This window comes from Thunnus maccoyii, chromosome 21, assembly GCF_910596095.1.
Source record: "Thunnus maccoyii chromosome 21, fThuMac1.1, whole genome shotgun sequence".
Lineage (NCBI taxonomy): Eukaryota > Metazoa > Chordata > Actinopteri > Scombriformes > Scombridae > Thunnus > Thunnus maccoyii.
Genome location: NC_056553.1, coordinates 25,960,533 through 25,988,478, shown reverse-complemented (window position 1 = coordinate 25,988,478; position 27,946 = coordinate 25,960,533). Strand labels below are relative to the sequence as shown.

General features: G+C 39.5%; 1 protein-coding gene across 3 annotated transcripts in view; it reads right to left on the bottom strand.

The window, feature by feature from the left end:
• Nucleotides 1-27,946, bottom strand: part of snx7 (sorting nexin 7) — a 48,539-nt gene that overhangs the window by 4,684 nt on the left and 15,909 nt on the right. The window contains exons 6-9 of one of the 3 annotated variants that reach the window (XM_042400160.1): nucleotides 27,270-27,469; nucleotides 24,774-24,860; nucleotides 18,846-18,998; nucleotides 667-743 (exon numbers count right to left, since the gene is read on the bottom strand). In XM_042400160.1, coding sequence (XP_042256094.1) covers nucleotides 720-743; nucleotides 18,846-18,998; nucleotides 24,774-24,860; nucleotides 27,270-27,469 — 464 coding nt within the window. In that variant the 3' untranslated portion in view covers nucleotides 667-719. Of the gene's footprint in view, nucleotides 1-666; nucleotides 744-18,845; nucleotides 18,999-23,875; nucleotides 24,035-24,773; nucleotides 24,861-27,269; nucleotides 27,470-27,946 lie in introns of those variants that run through there. The other 2 variants (XM_042400159.1, XM_042400161.1) reach the window with 2 other exon arrangements.

Below are 27,946 nucleotides of genomic sequence, written 5' to 3'. Positions count from 1 at the left end.
TCCCATCATTTTCATCTGGTCCCCTCACCCAGTCTGACACAACAAAAGATTCCAGCATACAGAAGTTAATATCACCGACTGCATTGTACAGTATGTCACCACTGTTGCTGAACACACTACTATTCTCAGCTTCAGCTTTCAGTATACTCACAGCTTCTGTGAATTAACCTATTAGATCACTTTTTGTTGTTTTCTGTGTATTTATATCCTGTTATGATGTTGGATGTTAAACATACTCAACGCATAAAGGCCCAGTATAAGATAAATAAGTTTTTAACTGTAATCATGTAGAGATATTCCAGTAGTAAATGTGCAGAATATCAGATAATGTTTTAAATGTTTGTCTACAAGGCAATGTGATTAGAGTTAGTACTAATTGATGTCTTTGCAGTGTTATTTTAAATTCAAAGATATGGTGCTTTCAGCTGCAGAGAACAGCTATAACACTGAGGGTGTTTCTAACAAAGCAGATTCAGATGTTCTTGTGCAGCACTAAATCTGTCCAAGGAGCCTGGATTTAACAGGCTGTTGACTCAGCATAGCCTACTTTAAAGAGGACTACAGAGAAAGCCACGAGACAAGGAAATTGTAGCGCATTAATCTGACAACAACAGAGAAACCTGGTAGAAAAGGAAACAGGATTTATTCATTTCCAGTTAACAAACAGAAGAAGAATTCATGGTATTGTAGCTTTGGATTGGGTGGAGTCTGGATTTATTTCAGCTTTCTGGATAACCAACAGTCTGTAAAGTCACAGCGAAATGAAAAAAAATGACATTTTCCAAGTTCTCATCCTGCACTCAGGCGTGTACAAACATATATCCAATCAAATGTTGCCTAGAGCAACTAACAACTGTTTGTACAATATGAAACAGACTTCTTAAAGTCAGGCTGCTGTTCCAAGAACAAAGGTCAATGCCTGTGAAGCTTAATTTATTTATTATGTGCCACATTTGTGTAACAAATTACCAGAGGATCTAAAGTCAATCTCAACTCTGACTATCTTTAAAAGCAGGCTTGAAACCTTTGACTCTCTGCTGCTTTCAAATGTTGTGTTCATCACTTTATTTTGTTTTTATGTCCACATTTTGGTTTTCCATAAAATGTTGCAGAGAATGTTCTCTGTGTAAGTTCTATTCTCTTCTTCAAAGTTCAAAGAATGAATTTGCTTCTCTTTGCTTTTCTTTTAAAGTTTGCTTGTAATTCATTTTCATGTTAAAAATTCTGAAACTGCCCTGTATTTGAATTGTGCTATTTAAATAAATATACCTTGCCTTTGGCTAATACTGGTTCAACGCAACTTGAGTCTTATTTTCGAAGTTTTGACCTTTATTCTTGTTGGACAAAAAAACCCAAAACAAAACAAAAAAAAAACTCAGCAGTCAGACAAACAGACTGTAACAACCATATTGACAAAAAAACGAAAAATGACATCTGACAATTTAGCAAAACCCCAATTAGGTTCAATCACAATGTAATTTAATGTCCAGTACCATTTTTTCTATTATATCTACACATGGCAACTATGGTATGGTTAAGGATAGGGAAACATTGTGGTTAAAGTTCTAATCCTTCTGGTTTCAATCCATGGTTACCCTGGTAACAGCAAGTGCAGGTTAATAGCAAACAATCTTTGAGAAGCTACTTTGTCATTCTTCATCTAACAGCTCACTGCTGAGCCTGACTGTTCCACTATTCCCTTGCAAAGTTTCAAAATGATCAGCTGAAGAAAAAATGCCCAGTGACGACATTTTTGATTGAACAGTGGTGTCAATACTAATCGCACTGCGTTTCCTGTGGCTGCTTCACAATAAACAACACATGTTTTGTTAGTTAAACACTTTTAATGTGAAGCAGCAACAGATGTTAGCATTAGCAGTTACTTACAGCTCTGACACAATGTAAAGAGAGCTACCAGTAAACAGTAATAGCTTCCTGTGAGTGCTGCGTGCTTAGAAAGCTGATCTGAATCCGATGTGGGACTCCGCCACTGCCAATAAAAACTACTATATAGTAGGTAATTACTGCATGTAATGCATTGAATGGCTATTGCAGAGAAAATGCAGACCACATATAGTAAAAACAATGGGTTTCATTTCATGACAATCCTAAAGATTATACCTTTAAAGGTTAAAAGAAATAAGCTAACATCATTTGACATTCTGTGACAAAACTAAAACTCCTGTCTTCTGTACAAATGTCCGGGGAGCGCCACACACACATACACCACCCAGACCTCCGCTTGACGTTTAAATCATGCATTGCCTATTCGAACAATGTTAACATTATTCCAAGGTACCCTGGGCTGGTTCACCTTTGACCTACTGCACTTTCAGTAGTTGCACAAGCACTGTGTTTCTGTGCAATGAGGAATTATTACTGACATTTCAGGAGTGTAGTGAGAACACTGTTATCACAACTGACAAAAAGGATGAACTAAACTACAAAAATAAGAAACAAGTGTAATACACCAGAACAATCCTTTAAGGTAGCAAGAGCTTTAAATGAACACATGCATGTACAGTGTAATACACAGAAACAGACACATCTATTAATTAAATACACCATGATACTGCACAGCAGCATGCATTCAGCCTCATTTTCAGTAAACACACACACACACACACACACACACACAAGCAGACACAGCCAGGGCTAAAGCTTTAATTACAGGGTTCATTAGGAAAGCAGAGGCCTGATCAGCCGACAGCTATCCAAGCTCCACTGCTGCTGAATAGGTAAACACTGAGAATCAGGACAAACACACATGGACAGCAGGGACACATACTGCAAGCCCTCTCACTAACACACACACACACACACAGTCAAGTTTTTGCAGTCAACAATCATGTCAAAGGGATTTTCTTGTGTATTTTTATTACTGAAAGGAAGAAAAAACACCGAAGGACAGTGAATGTGTTTGTCAGCTGATTGATGTTAACATTTGAAGGTAAGTTTTGAAGTTCAACGTACAGCCGACTAGCTAATTAGCTACAGAGTGTCAAAGATCTAACAAACCAAAGACTTGAGGAGAACACTGTCACTGTCTCCTCTCTTGCTATGAAAAAGACGGTTAGTCTGAGTTGTTGTTATATTGTCATTAAAAGTCTTGTGGAAAGCCATTTCAGAGAAGATCTAAACTGAGATACTGTCTTGCTGTATTGTACAGTGTGGCATCAAAAGACTTAAAAATAAAGACATTATATTTTCAGCCATAGCCAGTCTGCTATGCGTGGTTATTAACAGTGCTAATGTTTTTAGCCACACTAGCAGTGTGGCCCCAGGGATAGCAATGTTGGGTTGGTTCAACACTTTGGTCCAAACTGAAATATCTTGACAACTAATGGATGGATTGTAATGACATTTGGTAGAGATATCAATGTCATAACTTTGTAATAACTTATGTGATCCCCTCACTCATAGTGCCATCATCAGGTCCATTGTCCAGTAACAAATATTATCATGCTAACATGCTACACTAAGACGGTGAACATGATGAATGTTATACCTGCTAAAGCATTCTCATTATGTGCATGTTACAGTAGCATTAAACCAGTACCATATAAACCAGTACCATATAAATGTTTACTTCATTACAACTGCTAATGATCAAAAACTAACTTTAGACCTCAACATTTATCCACCTCACAATGTGGTTTTCATTACAAAGAGCTTTACAGAGCCACTAGTGTAGCTACACTGTGCAAACGTCTTAACCATCTCTGGTGTAGTTCTGCATTTGTTAGCTTTAAAGTTAATCAAATCCAATATCTTCTTAATCCAATATTACATTATAATTATGAAAATCTGAAATAAAATTGTAATCATGGCCTTATATTTGTGCAACAGCTTTTTTAGCTAAATGTTCATATGCACTTGCCAGAGAAGGCAATGGCATTCAGGTATAGAAACAAACAAAATACATATTAAAGCCACAAGAGGCCTTATCTGTTCTAAAATCACTGTAAACCACAGCCTCACATGGCTTACTGCCTTTATGAAACAGTTACTACATATAACTGGGAAGCTTTCATAAAATAAATGCACAGCAACAAAAAAATGCATTAATTTATTGATAACAAATAATCATTCTTCCACCAGGCAATGTAGTTCTTCAGCAACATTTAGCAGAATGGTTGCCAAGCAACACACAGACGCAGTGGAAAGCATGCTAATCAGGTTAGTCAAGCATGCTTAAAAATTAGGGTGATTAACATTTATCTGGATATTGCCATTAATTGTGCAATTGTTGAAGCAGTGTTCAATTATGATAACACTCCTCTGTGCTGGTACAAGGGTGTTTGACTCTGGACAGGTGTGCTGAATTTATACAGGGAAAAGTTGCCACAACCCGGTCAGTCTCCCTACTGACTCTTTGGCACACTGCCCCCCCCCCGAAAAACAGCGTCTGTCTCTGTCAGGGAGAACCAGGTAGGTTACGCTGTTTACTGACGGTGATAATGTGATTTCGGGCAAAAAAAAAATCTCTCTCACAACAAAATCTTACTTCTTGACTTTTCCAGCTCCTTCATTTCTCTCTCATTAATTTCAGCATGTCTCCTTTCTTTATCTTCCTCCTCTATCCTGTCCATTTCTTTCCACCACTCATCCACGCTTAGTCCACCCAGTAAATCAAGATTCAAAACAAAATCTGACATTTGAAACAATTCGTATAAGTGACTAATTGGCACAGTAATACTGTTGTAATGCGCTCACAGGTGTGTGTTTATATATTATTTTACAATATTAGTATTTAGTATTTTGCAACGGTTTCAAACACAGCTCAGCCAATCATCATCAAGGACCGGAACGATCTGTTTTATTAACTGGAACAAACAATCAGCAAAAATATGAGTCAACAGCTTGTCCAATTCTATAATGACAGTAAAAATACTCCTGAAATCTAACCAACATCCTTCACATATTTATATCAGTATCATTCTCCACCACATTCCCTGTTGCTATGAGGTAACCATGGTGATGCTGACAAGGCTCTGCCTTTGCCATCCATGGTGAAGGCAGAGCGGAGCACAAAACACTCATCACAGCCCTGCATCTGAATGAAAGATTACTGCATCATCAATACCTGCTTGATTTAGTAAACATAAGCTTCATCATGTGTGGGAAGCAAACAGTTGATCAACTGATTTGGTTGCCTGTAGTGTGCCATCACTTACATATTGAATGTGAAATGAGTGCTGGGTGTAAGTTTGAATTTGATACATGTGTCAAGTGTGTTTTTGCACGGTCCTGTATCTGTTTTCAAGTTTGCTCTGACAAGCCATGACCACACATGTAGATACAGTACATGGGTATTAAAGAAAAAAAAACAATCAATCATTAATACCAGTTTTACATTATTAATGAAGGTTATTGTAATGCGGAGTCACATGTGTTGAATATTTCTGATGTTAATGATGGATTCACATCTCTCCTGTCTTGCTGCTATTCAACAATATGCAGAAGGTGCAGGAGGAACGACTCTGATGAGAACTGCATGTAGATGTTAGGGATGCAAAACCAAACCGTGAAAAAATGAACCGTTCACTACACAAACCCACGGTCCGGCACACGTGAGTCGTAGTTTTTTGGTAATACAAGGAAACAAAAGTTGTTAGGTCTTGTGCACTCTCCCTTCCCTTTCCCCATCCCCTTCCCCAGAGAGTAGCTGTCCAGTCAACTGTCAGTATACCAATGACAGGTCACATAGATGGAACTGGAGAGAGGGAAATGGAATGAAGCTGAGAGGCAAGAATACAGTGTGGAGATGGCATGTGGAGGAGAAACATTTGAGGATGCAGCGTTGACTGCAATGCTGCTGCTTCTCAAGACCAAGAAAAGTCTTGTCTATTGTTTCTCCAACTGCTGGAAAAGTGAAGGTTAGCCTCAAATTTAGTGACCTGGCTCATGTAAGGTGGACTGACCTTTAAGGTGGACCAGCTATTCTCATTTTAGTGTCAATCTCAGATGCTCCTAAACAGAGAACAGAGAAATGTGTCGTCCATCAGAGATGAACATGTTTCTGCAACAGTATCATCGGATCTTCTTGTACATCATCTAACGCAGAGAAAAAAGTGCCTGAAGGGCAACACACACCGGCAGTGTATGACACACATCAAAACACACATCTATTGTTTTCTATGCAAGCCCACTCACTGGCAGTGTATGACATGCATCAAAACACACATGCCTACTGTTTTCTATTCAAGCCCACACACTAGCAGCCACGAAACAACGCATGATGCATAAGGACATGCTACTGTCCTGTGTCCCAGCACTGATGTGAGACAATGTTCCAGAAAAGCAGCTATTTTAATAAATTCACTCCCCACATTGACATTTCCCAACTACCGCAACTTAAAAGGAACAGTTCAACATTTTTGTAGTCATGCTTTTTCAATTTCTTGATGTTTAAATAATGCTGGTCTCTTCAATCTGCATACAAATAACATGACTTTACACTTTCAAACTGTGTGCAGTGCATACGCCAAAGTCCAATTTCGCCTGCAGGTGATACGCCAATCTTCCCAGGGTCATGATGTCAATATAATGTGACTTGCTTTCATTTTATAAGGTGTTTTTTGGCTTATTAGGGGGAGGCAAGTTGAGTGGATGGCTAGATAATTTGTTAGCAAAAAGTTGCAAAAGCAGCAGGAGAGCACTGTTCAAGACCACCAACCAGACATCCTCAAAGTCTTGTCAGGCATTTTAACTGTAGATTTTTACTGTCATAGGCCCTTTTTCTGTTGATCAACTTAGCAATTAATCACTTCAGCTATAGTGGTAGTTTTTTGACAACAGAAATAAATAGACATGTCAAAAGAAACGCTCACGAAAGGTTGACAAATCCACATTCATACACTAAATCTGCATGTTTGAAAAGCTCTCTTTTCCTGTCCACACTACAATGCTACTACCATTGTTTTCTAAATGTCAAAAATTTACTTTGCTCACTGTGTGTCTCACGCTGAACATGGTCCCTTTCTTTTTTTTTATGTTCAACATTCTCTTCAACGCAGCTCTCATTCTTTTTCTATACTTTTTTTTGTTGTTCTTTCTACTCTCAGTATGTGTGTGAGTGGATATGTAGAGGTCAGAAGGTACTCTAAGGTCAGGGGTGTAGCAATTGCTAATCTGAAATAGCATTTACACACATCCCCGGGGGGTTATGCAGAGCTTACACAGCTCTGTGTGCTCCCTTCACACTTATTTCCTGGGTTGCCCTTTTGTCGCCACTGTAACATGCTATGTCCATGTGAGCACAGACGAGCCATCAACCTAATGAACCCACCACCCACTCATGTTAGGTGGAGATAAAAAACAAACTCTGCACAAGAAAAAAACACTCACTAGTGCTGATTCTGAGGGAAAGCCAAACAGGATGGACATCAGACTGTATGTGAATTAGACAATACTTGAAAAGTGATGTACCAATCTTTATCCCTCCGTCCATTTTCTGCTGTATATTCTAGTCTGGGTTGTGACTGCAGCAGGCTGTGCAAGGTGGTGCTTATGTACTGGGGATATCAAGATGTGTATCCTGAGGTCTCTTCCTTGCTCAACATGCCTGGACTACCTCCATAGAGCAGCCCCTCATCCTGTCTCAAATGATGTTTTCAAACATAGCATTAGCTAACAGTACTAGCTAGAGAATGAATCAAGGTCCAACCTTGACTAGCAACAAGGAACCTCGAGATTGTACGGTGTTCAGTGGTTAGTGGCACTGACTACTTGTGACTTGAAGACTCTGGCTAGATGTTCAAAAGCCCAGCCTGGGATGCTTCTGGTGGTCCATTTAGACTCAGCAGTGTCAGGTCTTAAAGGATATGTCTAGTGATTTTCTATATTTTTCTAATTGTCAAAAAAATCTCGTGCAGAGCCAAAACAACAATTTATTCATCCTACCTACAAGTATTGTGTATGTACCCAAAGTCTGATATATCTTATTTCTCTGTGCTGTAGACCTCTATTGTTGTCCAAAAACTGTTAAAAACATGTCACTGAGCCACACCGCTGCACTGGGTGACATGTTCCTTCATCCATGAAGACAGTGGTGACTGTAGCTAGAAACGGCTCCAAAGAGTAATAACAGTGATAAGATAGTATCCCGCAACTGTGCATGTGCAGGACTGTGGGTCCATTTGTAGAGCTTCACTAGTGTTGTAGAGGAATGCTGATCAATGGTTCACTCATCAGGTAGAAGAACGTTTCCAGAAGCCTTTGATGTCTTATGCTGAGAATATTGATTGAACACATGGCCAAGCGGAGAACAGAAACAATGAACATCAAGGTGTTCTGCACGTAGATGTTGTCTCTTGCTGTTCTGAAGATGAAGGTCTGACTTTTGGTCTTGAACCCCAACAGATCAAACAATATGACAAATTACTCTATTGATTCATTAGTTTCTAAACAAGTACTACAAGGATCTGTGCTAGTTCAGGTCACGTTGCATGGAGCTTCAGGTCACTGTCAGCACATTCTGGTTTGACTGTATGATTATGCCCATGGAATCTACACAGTCACCTATCTGTGGTGTCTAGGGAGTCTCAGGCCATTTCCCTGACCTTGGTTACCGGGACAATTCCGGTTCACTCTTTATAAGAGTGGCTCCTGCTTTCCCCAAACATCCAGACAGCTGTGCACACAAGGAGAGAAACAGTGTCTCTCTGTGTAAAAACTGATATTGCTGTAGTACAAAGTCAAGAGGTTATGATATGTAGCACAACAAACTAGAGAAGCTCTATAAACAGAACCACTTTTCAATGCATGCACAATGGCATCTGCTGTACTAGGATCCTTACTCCTGAGGGTTACTATCTTGGCGCAGTTTTACTCTTCGGAGACGTTTCTTAACAAACTACCATAACCACCATCTTCAGGAACGAAGAAACATGTCACCCAGTAAAGGTTGTGGCTCATTCACATGTTTTTAATAGTTTTTGGACAACAAAGGAGGTCTATGGTGCAGAGGAATAAGATATATCAGACTTTGGATAGAAAAACAATTCATTGTTGGTTTGGCTCTGCACATGAGATTTGTTGACAATAGGAAAAATATCCATATCCTTTAAATCAGTTTTCTCGTTATCCACTCCACCACTATCTTTGATACTTTAAGTGGAATACACATTAAGATATTGGTCTACGTGAGTTGGTTTCCTGTACACTGTTGTCTACATGCCCCTGTCAGCCTTTGCATCAACACAGGTGTGAAGGAACGGCAGCTTAACATACTCCTCTTGTTTAGTAGTGAGCTGGGTGGGTGACCCCATGGCTTGTCACAGTTCATAGTCATTGTTTCATTTCAAATCAAATGTGCTGAGGCACAGAGCAAAGCAACAAAAAAGAAAATAGTTGTGTAAGGTAAGGATAAGTTTGTCATGCCATCCACACACAGTTCGTCACACTTGTCCTCCCCTGCCTGCTCCTCTGTCACACTGTGTTAATGGTGTATGCATGTCATATGGGAATAACTGTCAGAAGGACTTCACGGTCAGAGCGATGACTTGGTAGTGTTCAAGCGTTGAAAAATGTCTAAATCCCTCAAGATTATATGATTGAAGTTCTTTGTTGACAGTAGGGCTGCAACTAAGAGTTTCTATTATCCATGCATGTATTGATTAAAAAAATTAAATAAATGTTGAAGGTTAATCTGTAAAATGGCAGAACAACGGGACAATGCCAATCATAATGTCCTAAATCCTCACATTTGAGAATATGGAACAACTGATTGTTTGACAAACGTTTCAGCACAAGTTGACTTGGTCACAAATTATTTTCCTTCAGACACTTTGCCTTTTTATTCAGTCTCCCCAACCACCCTCATCCATCCTGCCCCTCTTCCCCCTCCCCCTTTGTTTCCCACTTTTTCCCTACACCTCTTCTAGGTGGTATAAAACCCTCCCAGGTGCAGGTGTCTTATTAGATTCTTATAGGCCGTCTCACTGTGCTCAAGTCCAATAAATCATTCACAGGCCCCATGGCTACAGTAGCCCACATCTGTACCTGAATAACAATAGCAGCAATGGCAAAGAGTGATCTCATTTTTTTGGAATCACTCCATAGGACACTAAGAGATTTATTATTTGCTTATTGTACTATGGAGTGTCTGGAGAACAATGTGTTAAAAACATTTTAAATTCAGTGCGAGTGGTTTGCTGCTTGTAGAGTTGAAATCAAGAGTTCTGCCAAATGAGTCACTGAGATGAAATTAATTTAGTAACTACACTTAGTAACTCCACCCATCCTTTTGGATGGCATCTGGGGGTAAAAGACAACACAATCTTCAAACTACTTTATATTAATTAACTTCATTTAATTAAGTTAAGATTGGGATCTCTTTTTCAATAGAGACCTGAGAACAATAAACATTTATAATTGGATAACAACACAACCAGCATACAAATGGCCAAATTTTTTTGTGCTGTTCACACAATCACATAGATTCTTGTTCGTCATTTTTTCAAAAATACACCTATTGTGTGTAAAAACAGCTTTTTCTGCTAAAAATTTTGCTTGTGCCAAATACTTTGGCCCCTCCTTTACTGTGACAAACTTAGACTCATGCATGGCTGTTGGTAACATAGCAAGCCTTCACAAGCACTGGCAGAGCAACAACACCGTACACAAACAAGAGATGTATTCCTCTTCTGCAGCAGTCAAAACAACACATAGGCCCGTCATCTACTGTGCTATATTCAGATAGTTAGGGCTGATGAACAACAACATTTAATTAATTGCAATTAACAGCAGGACTGCTCTTATTTTAGGCAATAAATGTATGAATGAACTTACTTCTAGTGTTTATCCAAGTAGTATCTGCTCATGGTTGGTTAGCTCTGACAACCAGCACTGTATGAATTCACATTGCTATCCATGCTAAACGGTGCGGTGGCCAATCGGTGTCCCTACAAACCTCATGTCACACACTACGTAGCCACACCTCCTACACTCTATTGCATTTTTAAATATGGTGGGGGGGAGGGAGCTTGCATAATTTGGAGGTGTAGTTATTCTTCAAAGCTTGAGGGCAGCTTGAGAGCAGTTTGCAGATCATTCCATTTAAAAACATGTACAATACCTGAAACAAATTCTGTCAAGATAACATTTGCAATATCTAGAGATAAGTAGTAGTAGTTTCAAAATATTAAATGAGAGAAGAGATGTGAGGTAGTTTGGAAGCTTAAATAGTGGAGCTTTATAGATGCCTATCATGATATGATTATTTCTTCTTGTCAGTAAGGAAGTTCTGCCATAAGGAAATAAACAGAGAGCAATGATGAGTATGTAATTTGTCATTAGTGATGCTTGAGTAATGCCCTATGATAAACAAGGTATGTGCACATGTAGTTGAGATTACCACAGGCCATTTGATGAAAACATGCTGTCTGAATTAGTGTTGGATGATAGGATGATACAGTTACAGATTATACGGTGGGACTGTCAACAATGTTGCTTTACTACTTATACCATGGCAGGCAACTATCCATATAAAGAATAATCTTCATCACCGTCTCACAGTCTGGTTTTATTTTTATAGTTTTGTCCATAACCTCTATATGTAAGGAACAGGGGGTTTTATACACCATAGCTTATGGTAAGCAGTCAGATGGTAACACATCTTAGACAAACCCTCAGGTTAGTCTTAAGGCCTCAGTATACTACAAACTGAACACAACACCATGAACCATTGAGAAGAGATTGTCCAGCAGTGTGCATTGTTATCCCTATTTGTATGATTCATTGGGATTACAAAGACTTGCGAAAGTGTGGCCATTCAGAAGAAAGACTTTTACCTTGAGAGGAGATAGGGCAACATGTTGTGCAACATTGTTTCAAGCATACTAAACTGAACTAATTTGGAGGAGAAAATTATGAAGGTGAAGGGTAAAATTATTTCCCAAAATCGTTCACAGACCTGCTTCCTGCTTCAACTTTGACCTGTACTTAAAGTTGTGTGCACTCACAGTTTTCCTGTGCAATGCGGGATTATTAGCAACATTTCAGGTGTGCTCCTTTTTAGTTTGAGCTCCAAAAATAGTGGTTAATAAATATTATGTATAAGATAAGATAATTGTCTGACTGCTCATGTTTCGTACCCCTTTGGATGTAGTTGTATCCACATATTTGCAATGACTTTGATAAATAGTGTTATCACAACTGATAGAAATGATGACCAAAACTGCTTACGACTCAAGTTATAATTTACCAGAGTTATCCTCTAATATGTCTGGTTGCATTAGGCTATTGCCGGCGATGTTGCATAGCAGTGTTTGATTTGAAGTTTGCAATGTGATGAAGTGATTTGATTTGTATTTAAATCACTGGACAAACCAAGAACAGACATTCATATTTTGTTATCTAGTTATTTCCAGAAAATGCACTTCATCACAGTAAACTGTAAGTTAATACTGTGATATAAAATTACTATGACAAGATTTTATCCATACTGACCACCTCTAGTCTGACTAATGGCTTCTGTGCTGTTTTTTCACCACATGGGATTCCTAATAGCACTGCACAGTACGTTGGGGTAAATTGATTCACAGTATATCAATAAGGTTTTCAAAAACCTTTTAAAAGTTATTTAACTACACCCCACATGACTCTGAGTGCAGAGCTCATAAAAAACCCTCAAAAACAGGAACTGAAGCTCTTCACATGCTCTGAATACATTTAGAAACACCAGGTATTATCCAGATGGGACAAATTCTCAGAAGATCCACGAATGTGCCAAAAAAACAGCAGGTATTTGGGGCTGTAATTAATACAAGGAGAAGGTAGAGAAAAATCAAACACGTGCTACAACACAGGATTGAAATCATTGAATATGCAATACTAATATCAACCTAGCAGTCCAGCATCCTGTCCAAACAGTGCTGTAAATTTGAATGCAATAAAAAATATCTTTACATAAATGATGGGGCAAAATAGCATTGGTTTTAGATTACCGCAGTAATACCTTATAACCCTGTTTTTGGCAAGGTAAGATTGCATTCTCTGTGGACTGGTTTTATGCTAGGACAGAACTTTTTTCATTGCAACTGAGGCTGAGTAGGGAATGCTCTGCTTCAGCACTGTCCTGATTTACACACATTCTCACTGGAGAGCTGCCCGGTAGGCTCAAGGGACTATAATTGACAATCTGAGAATCACTGGTGTGTTTTTCTGCCCTTCATCCTACCCTCACGTCAATCTCATATTAGATGAACCTAGTTCTAGTTCGTTTTTATACATTAATACTATATTAACTTACCAAAACAACTTAACATCCGTAGTCCAGATGTAGTTACAAAAGTCATCCTTCTTATTAAAGTGATTTTTTTTAATTTATTGTTAATATTTTTATTATCCTAAGAAATAATTCTAGGTCTTTGTAGATACATCAGGAATGCTGCTCTGAGTGGGCAGGCCCTTGTGTATGTGTTTGATTGACAGCTCAGCTTCCAGGGGCACAGAGAGGTCTCAACACACCTCATTGCAAAATGTATCTTACAAGTGTTTTGTTGGCAGTGCTGGTGAAAAATAACCCCTTTGTCTTGTCTCTTGTGAGTCTAAAGCTTGCAGCCGTGTTTGTGGTGAGTATGTAATTAACCTACTCAACTTTAGTTCCCGAGTGATGTGTTTGCACAATGTTTTTCTTATTTAAAGAATAAGTGAAGTACTTTTAGGTGACTGAGAAGATCAGAAATGAGCTGAGTTTTTGTTTCTTGAGGGACTTGAATGTGGTTGGTTGTCTCCAGGTAGTTGCCCCTGTACATCATGTGCATCAAGGAGATCGTTTCTCAACTTCTCCAGGTGATGTCATGGTGCAACTTTAGAGTCTTGTGTCAAGGAGGAATGGTGATGGGCCAAGAAGGTATCTGGAGGTCCCATTCACAATGAAAGGGATCCTGCTGTGTCTCCAGTGTGTGAGTCCATATGTGTTAAAGGGAGTTTAGGATCAAACCAATTAAACATACTGATGTTGACATCTGCAAGGAAGTTTTGAAGCCTTTTAATGAGCTGCAACTGAGCAGATGATTAGCTATCTAGCCTGCAGACTGATGTTAGCAATGCATTTTTCCTTGGTGGATATTTGTTGGGTAGAACCTCAAACAGGCTAAGGGGCAGGACAGGACATGTGTCAATGTGTGTATCGACATGTGTCCATGTGTGCAGATAAGGAGGAGACATTAACTAGAAAGCTGATGCTGGTCACAGCCTTGGCTCTTGTTTACTGGCTATTTGTCAATGTCACTGTCAGCCAGTTATTGAGCAGTGATGTCACTGCTTTATGCAAATACAGATCATGTTGTCATGACTTTTTTTTTTCCGAAGGACTGCAGAGGATTGTGATTTGTATACTGTAGCAATAAATAAATAGTAATTTCAGTTGGACTATAAAGGTGCTAAAGCAGGGAAAGTAAATTGTCTATTACCATTTCAGTTTGCTTCATGACCTGCACCTGAAATATTGTCTTAAAGTTTCTGTCTTTTCCCAGTGACAGAGCAGTTCTCCTGACGAGGCCACTGCTGCTTAATAAATGTAGAGAACACAGCACTAACAAGACAAGTGAGCGTCTGAGCTGCATCAGCTTGATGTACCGACTTGCCAGTGCAAACATCTTCTAATAATCTGAGTCATGGAATATTTATTGCATACATTGCAGGGCACGATTGATCTGTGTGCCTCCAACTGGCCTTCCAACAAGAAGTTGTTCTGTTTGCACAAAGACAAACTTGTCTTACAGAGAAAACATGTCCAGCTCAGGCCAAATAAGGGAAAAAAAGTGATGGGTTTAATCTTTCATCGATATGGACGCTGCATTGTTTTTATGAAAGAGGCTGGATTGATTAGAAGTCTGTGCTGGTTGGCAGAAACAAGAGGAGTGACAATAGACTAGGAAAGACAAGATTCTGGTTTCCAAGGAGCTGTCAGGTAAGAATCATTAGGTACTGAATTGCCTACTCACTCACTCACTGAGACACACACACACACACACACACACACACACACACACACACACACACACACACACACACACACACACACACACACACACACACACACACACAAAAAAGGCAAAAGTGAAACAGAGTCAGGACATCTTTCAATAACAGCACCATACCACTACATCTGGCCAGAGTGAGTTCACCTAACTTTTTTACTAAAACACTGTACAGTTACAATCCTTAAGATTTTCATGAAATCAAACCCCATTTTTCATACATGGTCTGCATTTTTCGGGCATCCTGTACATCTCTCTCTTTATAGTAGTTTTCATTGGTAGTCGCATGGTCCGCCATTCCTATGTTGGATTCAGATTGCACTCTTAGGTTCAAGGGACTCACAGGAAACATGCATATAATCCACTGCACTGATTGTTCATCAAAAATGCATCTACATTACAAGACAAAAGTCACTTTGAATCTTTTCAAGGGAGTAATGGAACAGTCAGCAGCAGCCACAGTGAGCTGTTAGATGAAGAGCTGCAGGCGACAGGCTGCACACCTCCAACTCAGTAAGGTAACCGACTTTACTGTGTCCTGCTGTGTGGAAAACTTCTTGTGCCATGCATAGAATGACATCAGGTCAAGGTTGTAATTATTATTGACTAACTTCTGTATTAAAACTACATGTTTGATTGTGCTGTAAACAGCACCTAATCCGCACTTGGGACTAATTACTATTTTTATATAAACAATGGCTCAAATGATTGTGTGTAATGTGAAAAGGGTCACTCATATTGTGTGGGGAAGCCTGACCACAGTGACTAGGAAGGTGGTACGGGGCAGAAGACTTGCTATGTGTACAGTCCACACGGTCACAAATTTAGGGCTGCACACGGATGTCTGCAGAGGGGTCTGCATGGACCTTGCAAACGACAAAATGTATTTCACGCAGACCCTCGTGTCCATGCAGAGGCAGAAAGCATGAACTGGCCCTCAAAAAGGAGCAAATATTGAACTACTGAGTACATACAGAGACAACACAGTGGACAACAAGAAGACTATGATTAGTGTCACATCACTAGACAACCCCTGAAATCCTGCAAGAACACAAATTCTCCTTTGGACAGAAATGGACATCCATCAAAAGTATTTTGTCCTGCTAATTTAAGATGCAGTTTACAGTGAAATGTGTGAATGAGATGGCAGATAGAGGGATGTTAACACTTTAAACATAACATATTTGACCTATTTTACAGGTTCCTCAACGGTTCTACCACTTACATAACGTTGACTGTCTCTATTCTAAACACACATGACACATCGACTTAATCAGAAGAAAAATCTCATGACTGTCTACTCCAGTTGACCCAGATTGGAACGAACTCGGTCAGATTAGTTGTGACATATATATTATATATGTTTGGCCAAAATTCCACATTCCAATTTTAAAATGAACTAGCGGTTGAGTACATTAAAGTATGTTACACTGTTGTAGCTCGACGCTTTGAAATATTTTTCTCGGTTCATGTTTTTAGTAATACTACGTTCACACATCAAAAAATGGAAGCTGCTCATGCAACATTAATAAACACACAACTGTTCTTAACTTCTGAATGCTTAGGAGCCTTTGACTGTCATTAATGTTTCATTTCTGAAATATTCAAAGTATGTACCGAGTAAGAACTAAATGTATGTGTGGTATAACTGTTAGATATGCACAAGTCAACCTCATTTTCATTATTGTGCATGTCCGTGGTCATATCCATAAATTAGGCATAATCAATGTTTTAAAGCTCAGTTTCTAACATACTATTTCTTTAGAAATGCTCTCACATTCAGAAGCAAAAAGCCCTTTGGCTGCTTCTATATACATGTTTCCACATGCACACACAGACACGTGCACACACACACCACTACTCATTTGTTGTATTGCATTTGCTCGGAGGGGGTAACTGTACTGGGTGATGAGTGTTTTTGTCAGGGCTGCTGCAGGGAGAGGCACTGCAGAGAAACCCAAATATGACAAGGACACACACACACGCACACACACACCCTAATATTACACTCACTGTTAAAAAAAGAAAAGTACACCCATATATCGTGCTCTTTCAATATGTTAGCAGCACTGAAAACTGTTAAACAAAGAAGGCTGACTGAATATGGATGCTGTTTTTCAGCAACACCCTGTTTAGTCACAGTATTAAAGCAGATATAAAACATCTCCAGGTCCATCTACTTGACATTGCTAAAGTACATCTGCAGATACCATCTGCAGATACCAATTCAAAAAGCCTCAACAAGGTAGTGGGGCGTGTTTCCAGAGCATGAAAGGCAACACCCCACACTCCTTATTTGGAAGCTCCTGACACCAAACGGAAAAGATGGCGCCAATCACAAGCTGCAACTCTGGGTTGTAACCAGCTCCAATGCAAACCAGAGGGTGAGGTCACACCTGGTTACATCCATCTAGGCTATGTAAAGGACTGTGATCAGGATCTGGATCAGAAAAACTTGATCCGGACATCCCTACTTATAAACTGTACACTGATATCTCATAACCTATTGAGTATAACAGGAAATAGCAGTGTAGTAACATACGATGTAATGAAGATGCAGTGACATCCAGAAGTGATGAGTCAGCCATCTGTCCAGAGAGTCCTGGAGAAGAGCACTTCAACAGAACAGCCATGCAGCACACATTCAAATCCAGAGAGGAAAGAGGACACCTGACCAACCAGGAGTGTGTTTGATAATCAGCAGACATTACACTGATGGAGAAGCAACAGCAGCGTCCACAGGAAATAGAACGGCTGACAACCCTTCTACAGGAGTTGTGAGGAGAAATAAAGTTGGCGCGCTGCTACCCTCTGCTGGCAGAGCTCCAGCTTCCAGAACTAAAATACATCCAAAGCAAATGGAGGCAAATTTCTGATTTAACTTCATGCTTATGTGATTAAATGATTGTTACCGTAACAGCTTTATTGTTTCATTCTCCCGCTGTAATGCGTTCTACTTCCAGCCCCGCTGCATTGTTCTTTTCTCATCGTCTAATTCCCTCCTGTCTCTGCCGGGCTGCCTGCTCGTTAATCTGGATATAGGATTGTCTCTTCTTCTCTGCATCTCCCACTGCTCTCTCCTAAATCTTTTTTTTTTTCTACATTTCAATCTCTTACACTCTTCCCTCCTCTATATCTGTATCCTATTCTCAGGTTAAATCCTCTCCCTCTGAAAAGCTTCAAAAATCATTCTGACAGGCAGCTGCAAAATATATCTACCCAGTGAAATGGTAGTGCAGAGTTGTGCAAATAATCACCTCTGGTGGATTGTTTCATTTTGTTAATGAGATGTCTGGATCACCTTATTGACTCGCCAACCATCACAATATGCTTTAAAAAGGTTCACTAACACTGATGTGATGAGGCTCATTACCTGCGAGAGGAGCTTAGACACTTAGACACACACACACACACACACACACACACACACACACACACACACACACACACACACACAGGACGGAACACAGCAGTCACAACCACAGTACCTGAGAGAGAAAACACTGTGAGAGAAGTTTATCGCCCTTCTCTTGTGTCAGTGTTGGAGCCAATTAGTAATCAGTGTCCTTTGTCATTATCCAAACACCTCCTGTGTATCACCTCTGTCTTCCAACTCTGCATACTGATTTGAATCTCCGTGCTGCCACCTTATTCCCAATTTATACAAACTGCTGCTTTCATGTGTGAAGACAGAAGATGTTTTCCAGACTGATGGTGTTCTTTAACTGCACATTAGCTCCAAATGGAGTCCATTCTAACAGCTTATTTAAAATCATAATCCCCAGTCTCTCCTCCCTCAAATATGTATTCACAGTTTTACAGCAGAGTTTAATGTTGTATGAATCTGAAGCTTACCTTCTCATAGTATTCCATGTTCTTCTCAGCAGTGGAGATAAATGCTGACTTGAGGTCAGTTCTCATACTGTTCTGCCAGCGGGACCAGTCTCCTTTCAAGACGTTGTTGGCTTGTTCCACCCGGTCTGCCAGACCATCCACCTCCTCCTGCAGCTGCCAATTACAGACACACACTTCAGAGAGGAAGTCTGGCAAATACAACAGTTTGAGCTGAGTTTGAACTGAGCTTGCTTCTATGTAGTGGTGTGAGTCTGCCAAGTATATACAGGTAGTACTGGTCTGTTGTCTATTACTATTGTGTGGGTGGTGGGTGTGTGGAGTCAAGTCCTACATTTTGAATCATGAGCCTTAAACAAGTCAGTTTTTTTAAACAATGTATTTGTTATTATAGCACATAAAAAAGAATGCTTTTGAAACTGGGTACATTTGGGGCATCCTAGTGGGGTCTAAGACACTTACTAAACCCCATCAAATAAAAATGACAAAAAAAAAAAAAAATCCATAATTTCTGTGCTGAATGTTTTTCATAGTCTGTCTGTTTTTGTCAAACTCATTAGAATCTTTACATCCAAATATGATAATCTGAGGTGAAAATCAAAATGAACCAGCGCACACTGTAATGACTTTACTGTGACTTTATTAAGAGCAAATGACGCGTTTCGCCTGTAGCCTCTTCAGGTTCGCTCAGTACGGTGGTTAATTTTGATTTTCACCTTATTATGTTCCTGTGACCGACCGGCACCTGACTGAAAATACTGGCTGTGCATGAGAGAGAGTTCTGTCCTATGATAATCTGAGCTTCATCTGTAGTCTGAGCGTCTGCTGCACTGACAAACACACCTTTACCTCCAGCTCACACTACCCGACTGCCTGCTGTCAGACACACCTCTGTTCTCACTATTGTTATGCTGGTTGTTAATTCGGATTATCATTATTTGTTTTAAACAGAATGTCATGGGGAAAACTAAATACTTCTGAATACTGATACGATAATGGTTATATTTAGGCACTCAAAGCATACTATTTATAAAAACGATCAACCTAAAAGTTTTACAGAATGTTTGTCAGTGGAAATGCAGATGTTGTAGAAGTGCTCTTCATGTACATGTGTTCATGTACTTCACACAGCTCAGGATGACCACGCAACTAGAAACACTCAGGAGCATCCTGGTGGCTGAGTGGTTATGATTTGTACCATAAAACCATAATGATCATGTTGAACTCTCTCTCTCTCTCTCTTTGTTTCCTGTCTGTCTCAACTATAAACTGTCCAATGAAGGCACCCCTCCAATGTGGCATCAGTCCATGTTTTATTTAATTAAACATGGACCGATGCCACATAGCACAGTGTTTAGAGCCTAAGCTGGTTTGCAGTGCCTGTCCCTGGATAGGCCTTTATACAAATACACACACCTCTCAACACATGCGGAGCAATGCTAAACATAAACAATGATACAAGAAAAATGTCTTCTAAACTAAACTAAAAGCGTCTGGTTATCCATCACTACATGACTGATTCCTCATTAAAGCTGCACTAATCAATATTTTCACATTGTCAATGGATCGCTCATAGTGAGTATGTTCACATGCGCATGAGTATCCCAGTTTTGACTCTCATCCTGGTTCTGATCATATTCTGGATATGGTGTTTACGTGGAACATTAGAAACCTGGTTATTCATCTCTCTGCTCACATGAGTGTGTTTACATGCTCACTAGTATCCTGGTTATGATCATGTTTTTGGAGTATCCTGGTTATGTGTTGCATATGTAAACACCTTATCCTAGTTTTGAGAAACCTGGATATGCTACCTGGAGTACTCCAATAGAAACCAGGATACTGTTGCATGTAAACACCTGATCCAGGTTTCTGAACTTACTTTACTGGTATAGAACACAGAGGCCAAGACGCTGAGGAGTCAACAAACAACTGGACACAGATGATCAGAAACCTGAATACTGTTGGAATCATGTGAACAGGGAGATGAATAACCAGGTTTCTAATGTTCCATGTAAATGTCATATCCAGAATATGATCAAAACCAGGATAAGAGTCAAATCCATCAGTCTCTGATGAGTCTAAATGTTCTATATGTAAGTCCCAATAGCAACTCACTCACTATTAGAACAGACCATTTCAGTCACACTGTTTGTTTTCCTCCATAAATAAATATTGCTACACCACAGCAGAGTAACAGGAGGGAGCAGAGAGTTACAAATAAGTGGAGATTATGTTTTACTGAACTATGGTATGGTTCATGAGTCTGTGGCCTCTTACATAACCATTAGAGAATGACTGGAGACACAATAGAACAGTTATTACACTAGGTGCAGTATACAGTACCTATTGTCATGTGTATTTTAGCATAACAACATGGACAGTAAATCTAAGCAGACTGTATGAAGAGCCTAAAGTACACATTATACTAATATCCTCACACTGCAGATAATCAGATGTTACCATGCTGCTGGATTCACTGAGTCTGAGCGGGATTAGCTGTCTGACATTTAGACTGACAATGGCATTTACTCAAGTCCAATAAACAAAGCATGCTTAACATGGGCTTATCCACAGTATGTGCACACACACACACACACACAGGTCTCAGTGGCCTGCTTGTTATTGCAGTGGTATCGATCCAGCCAACTTTTCAAAACTGTGTGTGTGTGTGTGTGTGTGTACTATCACTTGTCTTTCCTATAAAACTCTGTAATACTAAACACAGCTTCAGGAATCAAGCAGTGTGTTCAGTGTAGTACAGTAACTGTATAATGAACTTCCAGTATGAATGAAAAGTAATGATTAATATAGAAAACAAACCATGTTATTAACATGAACAAGCTGAAAAGTCTGGCTTGAATGATGTGAACAGACAAAGTCAGGTTTGGTTTCATGATTCTGAAACAAAAACCATCCATTTCATCAAATCATCATCATAGTTAAATTGCAAAAAAAACAAACAAATTAATATGCAAAGAAGACCGTATTGTCCTTTTGACTTACCAATGCATCAGTGTCTTTAAGAGACAGGTTCACGATGTTTCAAGTGTGTCTTAAACCAGCAGTCAGGTCCATATGAATAATGAAAGAGGTTTTCCTCACTGTAATCATTCCTCCTGTTCATACTGACTATTAAAAGATCCCCTTCTAACGTGCTTTCAATGTAAGTGATGGAGGACAGTGTTTCCCTGTTGAGCTGTGGTGGAAGTATAGTAACACAAAGAGAGACTTTGGCACTAAAAAGACTGTAACACTGAAAGATATCTACTTGATTTGACTCATTTGGACACATTTGGCTTCACATTAGCTTCAAATAAACTTTTAAATACATTTTTGCACAGAAGGAGGACTGTGGATGTTGTCCCCCATCACTTACATTGTAAGTGCATTATGAAGGGATCTTCTAATGGTCCGTATGAACAGGAGGAATGATTACAGCAAAAAAACCAAAAAAAACCAAAACAGGTTTCACTGGTTATTTGGGCTCCTGACTGTTGTTTAAAGACACACTTGAAAAATTGTGAACCCGCCCTTTAACAAACTACTAATATCATAGAGTGACTTCAATAATTATTTTAAGTACTTTCCCATTTAATAACACTATGGTAAACTTTTAAAAATAAGAAAAGTTTAGACTACAACACTAAATAATTTAAGACTCCTTTAATCAGAGCAGTCTTATGTTGAAGTAGCCCTATAACAATATGAAATGACTCCTTTACAAGTAAAAGTATAAAGTAGGTCTGCTATTGTAACTCTATAAAGACACACAGATTTAGAAAATGTTAATAGTGGAATACAGTGTATGAATTAGTGACACTGGTTCCTTGCTGTGAGCTGCAAAATTAGAGCAGCACTGCCCCCTGCTGGCTGTCAGAGAAACACATTCATTCTCTGGAAAGGTTGACTCATACAAAAAGCTCAATATTTTCTTTTGCAGTAAAGGTCAAGTTAATGTTTACAGAAGAGAGAAATTGTATTCTGTAGTGTTTGAAGTTCAGAACAATTCTCACCATATTGGCCAGCACAGTTCTGAATTACAGCTTATAGCTCACATATCTGGATAACTGCTCATTGTCTGGAGTCCAGATCTGACATCTGAAATCTAAAGGCCCACTAGCAGTCCCTCTGCCGTCCATGACCCTTGTACTGAGGGAAGCTCTAGAGTAACATGTCTTCATGGGAACAAATTTCAGTACAGTGACGGATATGTGGAAAACTCTGCCAAACCAGATGTGAAATCACGTCATGTCTGTTCTGATCCACTTGGTTATTACAAATATTGACACAATATTTGACCCACAATAACACAACAGAATCCTAACTGACCCGATTAGACAGCCTGACCCTGACCCAGGTCAGGTCTCAGGTAGTAGGAACCAACAGGACCAGTGAAGACTTTGGCTTCTTTCAAATAAATATGAAAACACACTCAATGCTTGAAGTGTGAGAACGGACACAAGAAAATAATACAACATACGGACTATTAACAGTTCAATTTAAACATAACATTATCAGTGTTGAAAGCCTGCCTGTTCAGGGCTGCTTTAGTGCTTAAACTGACCAATACTGGATTTTTTTAGGCTGATATGATTGTGATATTTGAGAGTATAAACAACAGTAATAATATATTGACTGATGATAGTTTTTTGATAAGGAATTTTGATAAGGATCACTTAAATTAGTTTTTTTTTTATATGCACAGCCAATGATGCCCTCTGGCTGTCAAACCATGCCGAGTGACTCGGTCTAGTTACTTATCAGCTTTCATATGCACCCACATCAATATATGTGTAAAAAGCCAAACAGCTGATTGATCAATCAAGCTCTACTCCAGTGTTGCATTTGTATAAAGTTGAGAAGTCTGAGAGAGACACTGTTTTCACAGGCTGAGTAGATGCAACCATAATAAGGATAGTGACTTTAACGTAGAACATTGGTGAAATGCCCCTTTAACCTGTACTCTAAGCTCTGTCAATAAGTATATACAAGTTTTTATCCAGTGATGCAGCTGGCCCTCTTTAATTCTCCATATGACAACTACTTACAGATCAACATTTTTCCCACCTAACTAATACATGAATAAATGAAAGGAAGCCTCTTTAAATAAAAGCCGGATGAAAGCCAGTGTGTTTCCTGGGTGCTCATTCAGCTCAGTGTGTGGCCACATCGTTTCTTTGATAAAAGCCCTGTTGGAAACAGTAACAAAGGCATCCATTTGATATTTCCCTCCTCATTAGTGGAGATCTGTTAAAGGCAGAAACAGACTGATATGCATTAAAGGCTGCAGGACTGAATTAAAGCCAGTTCATTCACACACACACACTGCTAATTAAAGCAGGAATACAATACAAGTCTATGGGGGAAATCTCAGTCCTGCTTCTTAATTAAAATCTCACAGATGGATTTTGATATCAGCTGGGTGAGGGCATACACACCTGCAAATCTACACATACACACACACACGCACACACACACACACAGGCAAACACCACAACTACAGTCTAAAAATAGCTCTGTCCTTTGCTCGCCTAACTTTCCGTCTTCATTCTTTGTCTCCTGACATTTTGAAGTGAGTCATCATCTAAAAAGGATATGGGAATTTTCATTACGCTGCGATTAGCTGCTGGGCTTACACTGTGAAATAATATTGACAGCTCTTATTCCCACTGAGCTGATGACTGACTTCCATCCGACTAGCCTGGATATTTAGATAATCCCCCTAGGAAGCCTTTTTCCTCCCCAATATGAGCTGAGGGTGGCCCTGTGGGAGATGCCCCACTCCACGCTTCACTTTATTACACATAATCTCCGGGAAGATGACAGAGGACACACAAACACATCTGCTGGCACAGAGAGACACAAGGAGGGAGGGAGGGAGGGAGGGAGGGGGGGGGAGAGTGTGTGCGGATCTGAAATTGCACTTACTGCTTCTTGGTCGACTTTTTTGGATGCCAGGGCCTCGTTCTTGGCCTCAAACTCAGCCTGGATGTTGTCTCTCCGTCTCATCACAGCCTTAGACAGACAAGCAAAGAGTTTTGTTGTTTCATTCAATAAAGTCACCTTTTTTTAAAAAAAGAATTCACTAATTACCCAGGGGCCCATTTCCCAGAACAATCGATCTCTGTGAGTGTTTTGAAGTGTGATTCCACGAATGTTGCTCATTTTTTTTTACACACGTTTCCCCCAAACAGCTGTTAAAAGCATCCTAACATGGCAGTCAATGGTGCCGGAGAGAGGTTGTTGAATCGATCTGAAGGAAACAATGCTGACTGAGCTGCCTGTAAGTCTTCTGTAAGTTCTCACCCTTTTTAAAGGAGATCAATTTCTAGGAAGTTTCCAGGACATTTTAAATGATATCAGTCAGTGTGTGGCTATACATCTGGACCTGAATTTTGTTGCTCACAGGAATGTGGATGTGGTTTTATGGATTTTATACAGAGCTCAACAGAAGAGAATGTAGAGATTAGTTGTTATTTTGTTTACATTGAAGAGTAAAACAGGGTTTCTGCAGGTTTCACCAAGTTAAATTTAAGACTTTTTAAAAGACATTTTAATACCGCATAGAATGCAAGCAGCAGAAAAATAATGGATGAACTGATGGATAGATTAACCAACCAAAAAATAATGAACTGATTTAAGGTCAGAGGTCTGGAACAATAGAATCAGGGATTGTTTTCCAGCCAAGTTTTGCTAAACTCACATAAAAAAATCATTTTTTTAAAATTCATTTAAAAAGGCCTTTGTGAATGAAATATAAGACTTTTAAATACATTCTAAGGCCTTTTTTTTTTTTTTTAGGAAACCTACATCAAAGCTTTTTAAGATTCAAGACCTGCAGATACCTTGTAAAAGAGGTAATATAGTTGACATATTTGACTTGACACTTTACATTTAATGAAAAAAACAATATACCTGTAATTACTAAACGTTCTGCCAATAACATTAGACTAAATGACCAAATAACGTTGGTTAGCTTAGCATAAACAGATTTCCCTCCCACTGTAAACTCTGAGCACAACTAATTACAAAACATGTATATTTTCCCAGATACACAGTACTGCGCAAAAGTTTTAGGCAGTAAAGTAAAGTGAGGATGCTTTGAATAGTTTTTATTGATCAGTCACCTTGATCCAAAGTTGAGTAAACAGCAGAAACCTAAATGAAATCAATATTTGCTGTGAGCAGCGTTGCCTTTAAAAACAGCAGCAGTTCTCCTCGGTACACCTGCACACAGTTTTTCAGGTGATTGGCAGGTCGGTTGTTCCTGCATATTGAAGAAGTTGCCACACTTCTTCTGTGGATTTAGTCGTCTCAGCTGCTTCTGTCTCTTTATGTTAATCCCAGACTGACTCCATGATGTTGAGATCAGGGCTCTGTGGGGGCCAAACCATCTGTTGCAGGACTCCTTGTTCTTCTTGGTGATGAAGATAGTTCTTTATGACTCTGGCTGATGTTTGGGCTTGTTATCATGCTGTAGAATAAATTTGGGACCAATCAGACGCCTCCCTGATGGTGTTGCATTATGGATAATGCTGACTGCAGGTCGGACTTGGTGTGGATTGAACGGACAGAACACTTTAATAGCACTTATGCGCCACTCACATTTCACTTTCTATGTGGATTCCCAGTTAGGATCTAAACATCTAGAGTGCCTAAAACTTTTGCATAGTACTGTACATATATAAATAAAACTGTCATACATTCACAAAGGATTGTCAGTTATGGTCATTTTATCTTTTGGCATCTTTTGGAAGTTCAATTCAGATCTTTATGGTCCCATAAGAGGAAATTATTTTTGCAGCTGGGCAACATAAAAACACAAACACAATGAGACAATTGAATACATTATAAGTGCTGGTACTAAGCAGGGTGAAGCCGTCTTCTCTGCTGGTAACCAGGGAAATCAGAAACAAGAAAAATAAAGTGCTGAGCTGTGCGAGGAACCAAGAGACAGTTTATACTGTATCTAAAAAGACTCATTGCACATGTGATAACTTGAACCTGTTGCACCTCAGTTTTGGAAACCTGTCTCTCTGACTAGACAGTTTCATTACAGCGAGTGATGCTACAGTGGCTTCCTGTTATGTCATCATATTTGGCTGATTCATACTGGACTGCTTAACAAATTGCCAAAGGGTTTAGTAGAAAAAACATGTCTTTAGTTGAAGTTACATGCATGAGCCAGCTGGGATGTTGTCTATTTGTCCTGAGGTGCATTCAGGGGCTCATACCATTCAGGGGCTCGTACCATAGTTTTTTTTTTCCATTATCCAGCTACTATCAAGTTGTGGAAAGCCAGTCTGCTGTATTCCAGGTTTTCCAGGACATGTGCAAATTCCATACCTGTCCTGAGGCAAATTTGTTAGTTTGGAACAGATGTGAGGTGGAGGAGGAGACATGAGCAGTGTGGTTGCGGCTCACCTTCAGCGTCTCAGCACAGAGGACGTACTCATGCAGGGCGGGGACCAGGACCTCAGACAGATGGTGGATCTGTTCCTCTGTTTCCTTGCTGCACCGCTCCACACAGCTGGCCACGCCCTTCAGCGGCTCCTCAAGCTCCTCCTCTAAACCCGCCCACTGGGTGTATGTGGGGCTGTACTGCTTCAGTTCATCCAGATACTCTGGAGACACAAGGGACACATTTAACCACAATCCAGTTGGAGGTAGCTTTAGCTCTGTGCTGCATTCATGTCAGATTGAAATAACAGTTGGGATGAAACAACAACTTAGAATTTCTTCATACAATATGATTTTTGAGACAAAAGTTTTATTAAATGAAAAGTAAAAATTGCTATATGCTTCAGCCACCATTCAACCCTGTACCAGACTATGGAAGTCTATAGCTGCCAATATTAAAATGAAAGCATTCAATCAAATTGAACTGTCATTTTCTATTTGTGTGCACAAAATTAAATTATAAAAACACTAAATTTGCAATGATAAGCTCTGCCCATGGTTCCGCCCCCAAGCTGTGACTGGGGACAGAAAAACCAATGATTGATTTGATTTCACTGTGGCATAAAAAGATAAACGACATACATACATATTCAAATGCTGAACATTTAGCCAAAGTATTTTTAATTAATTGAACATGACAT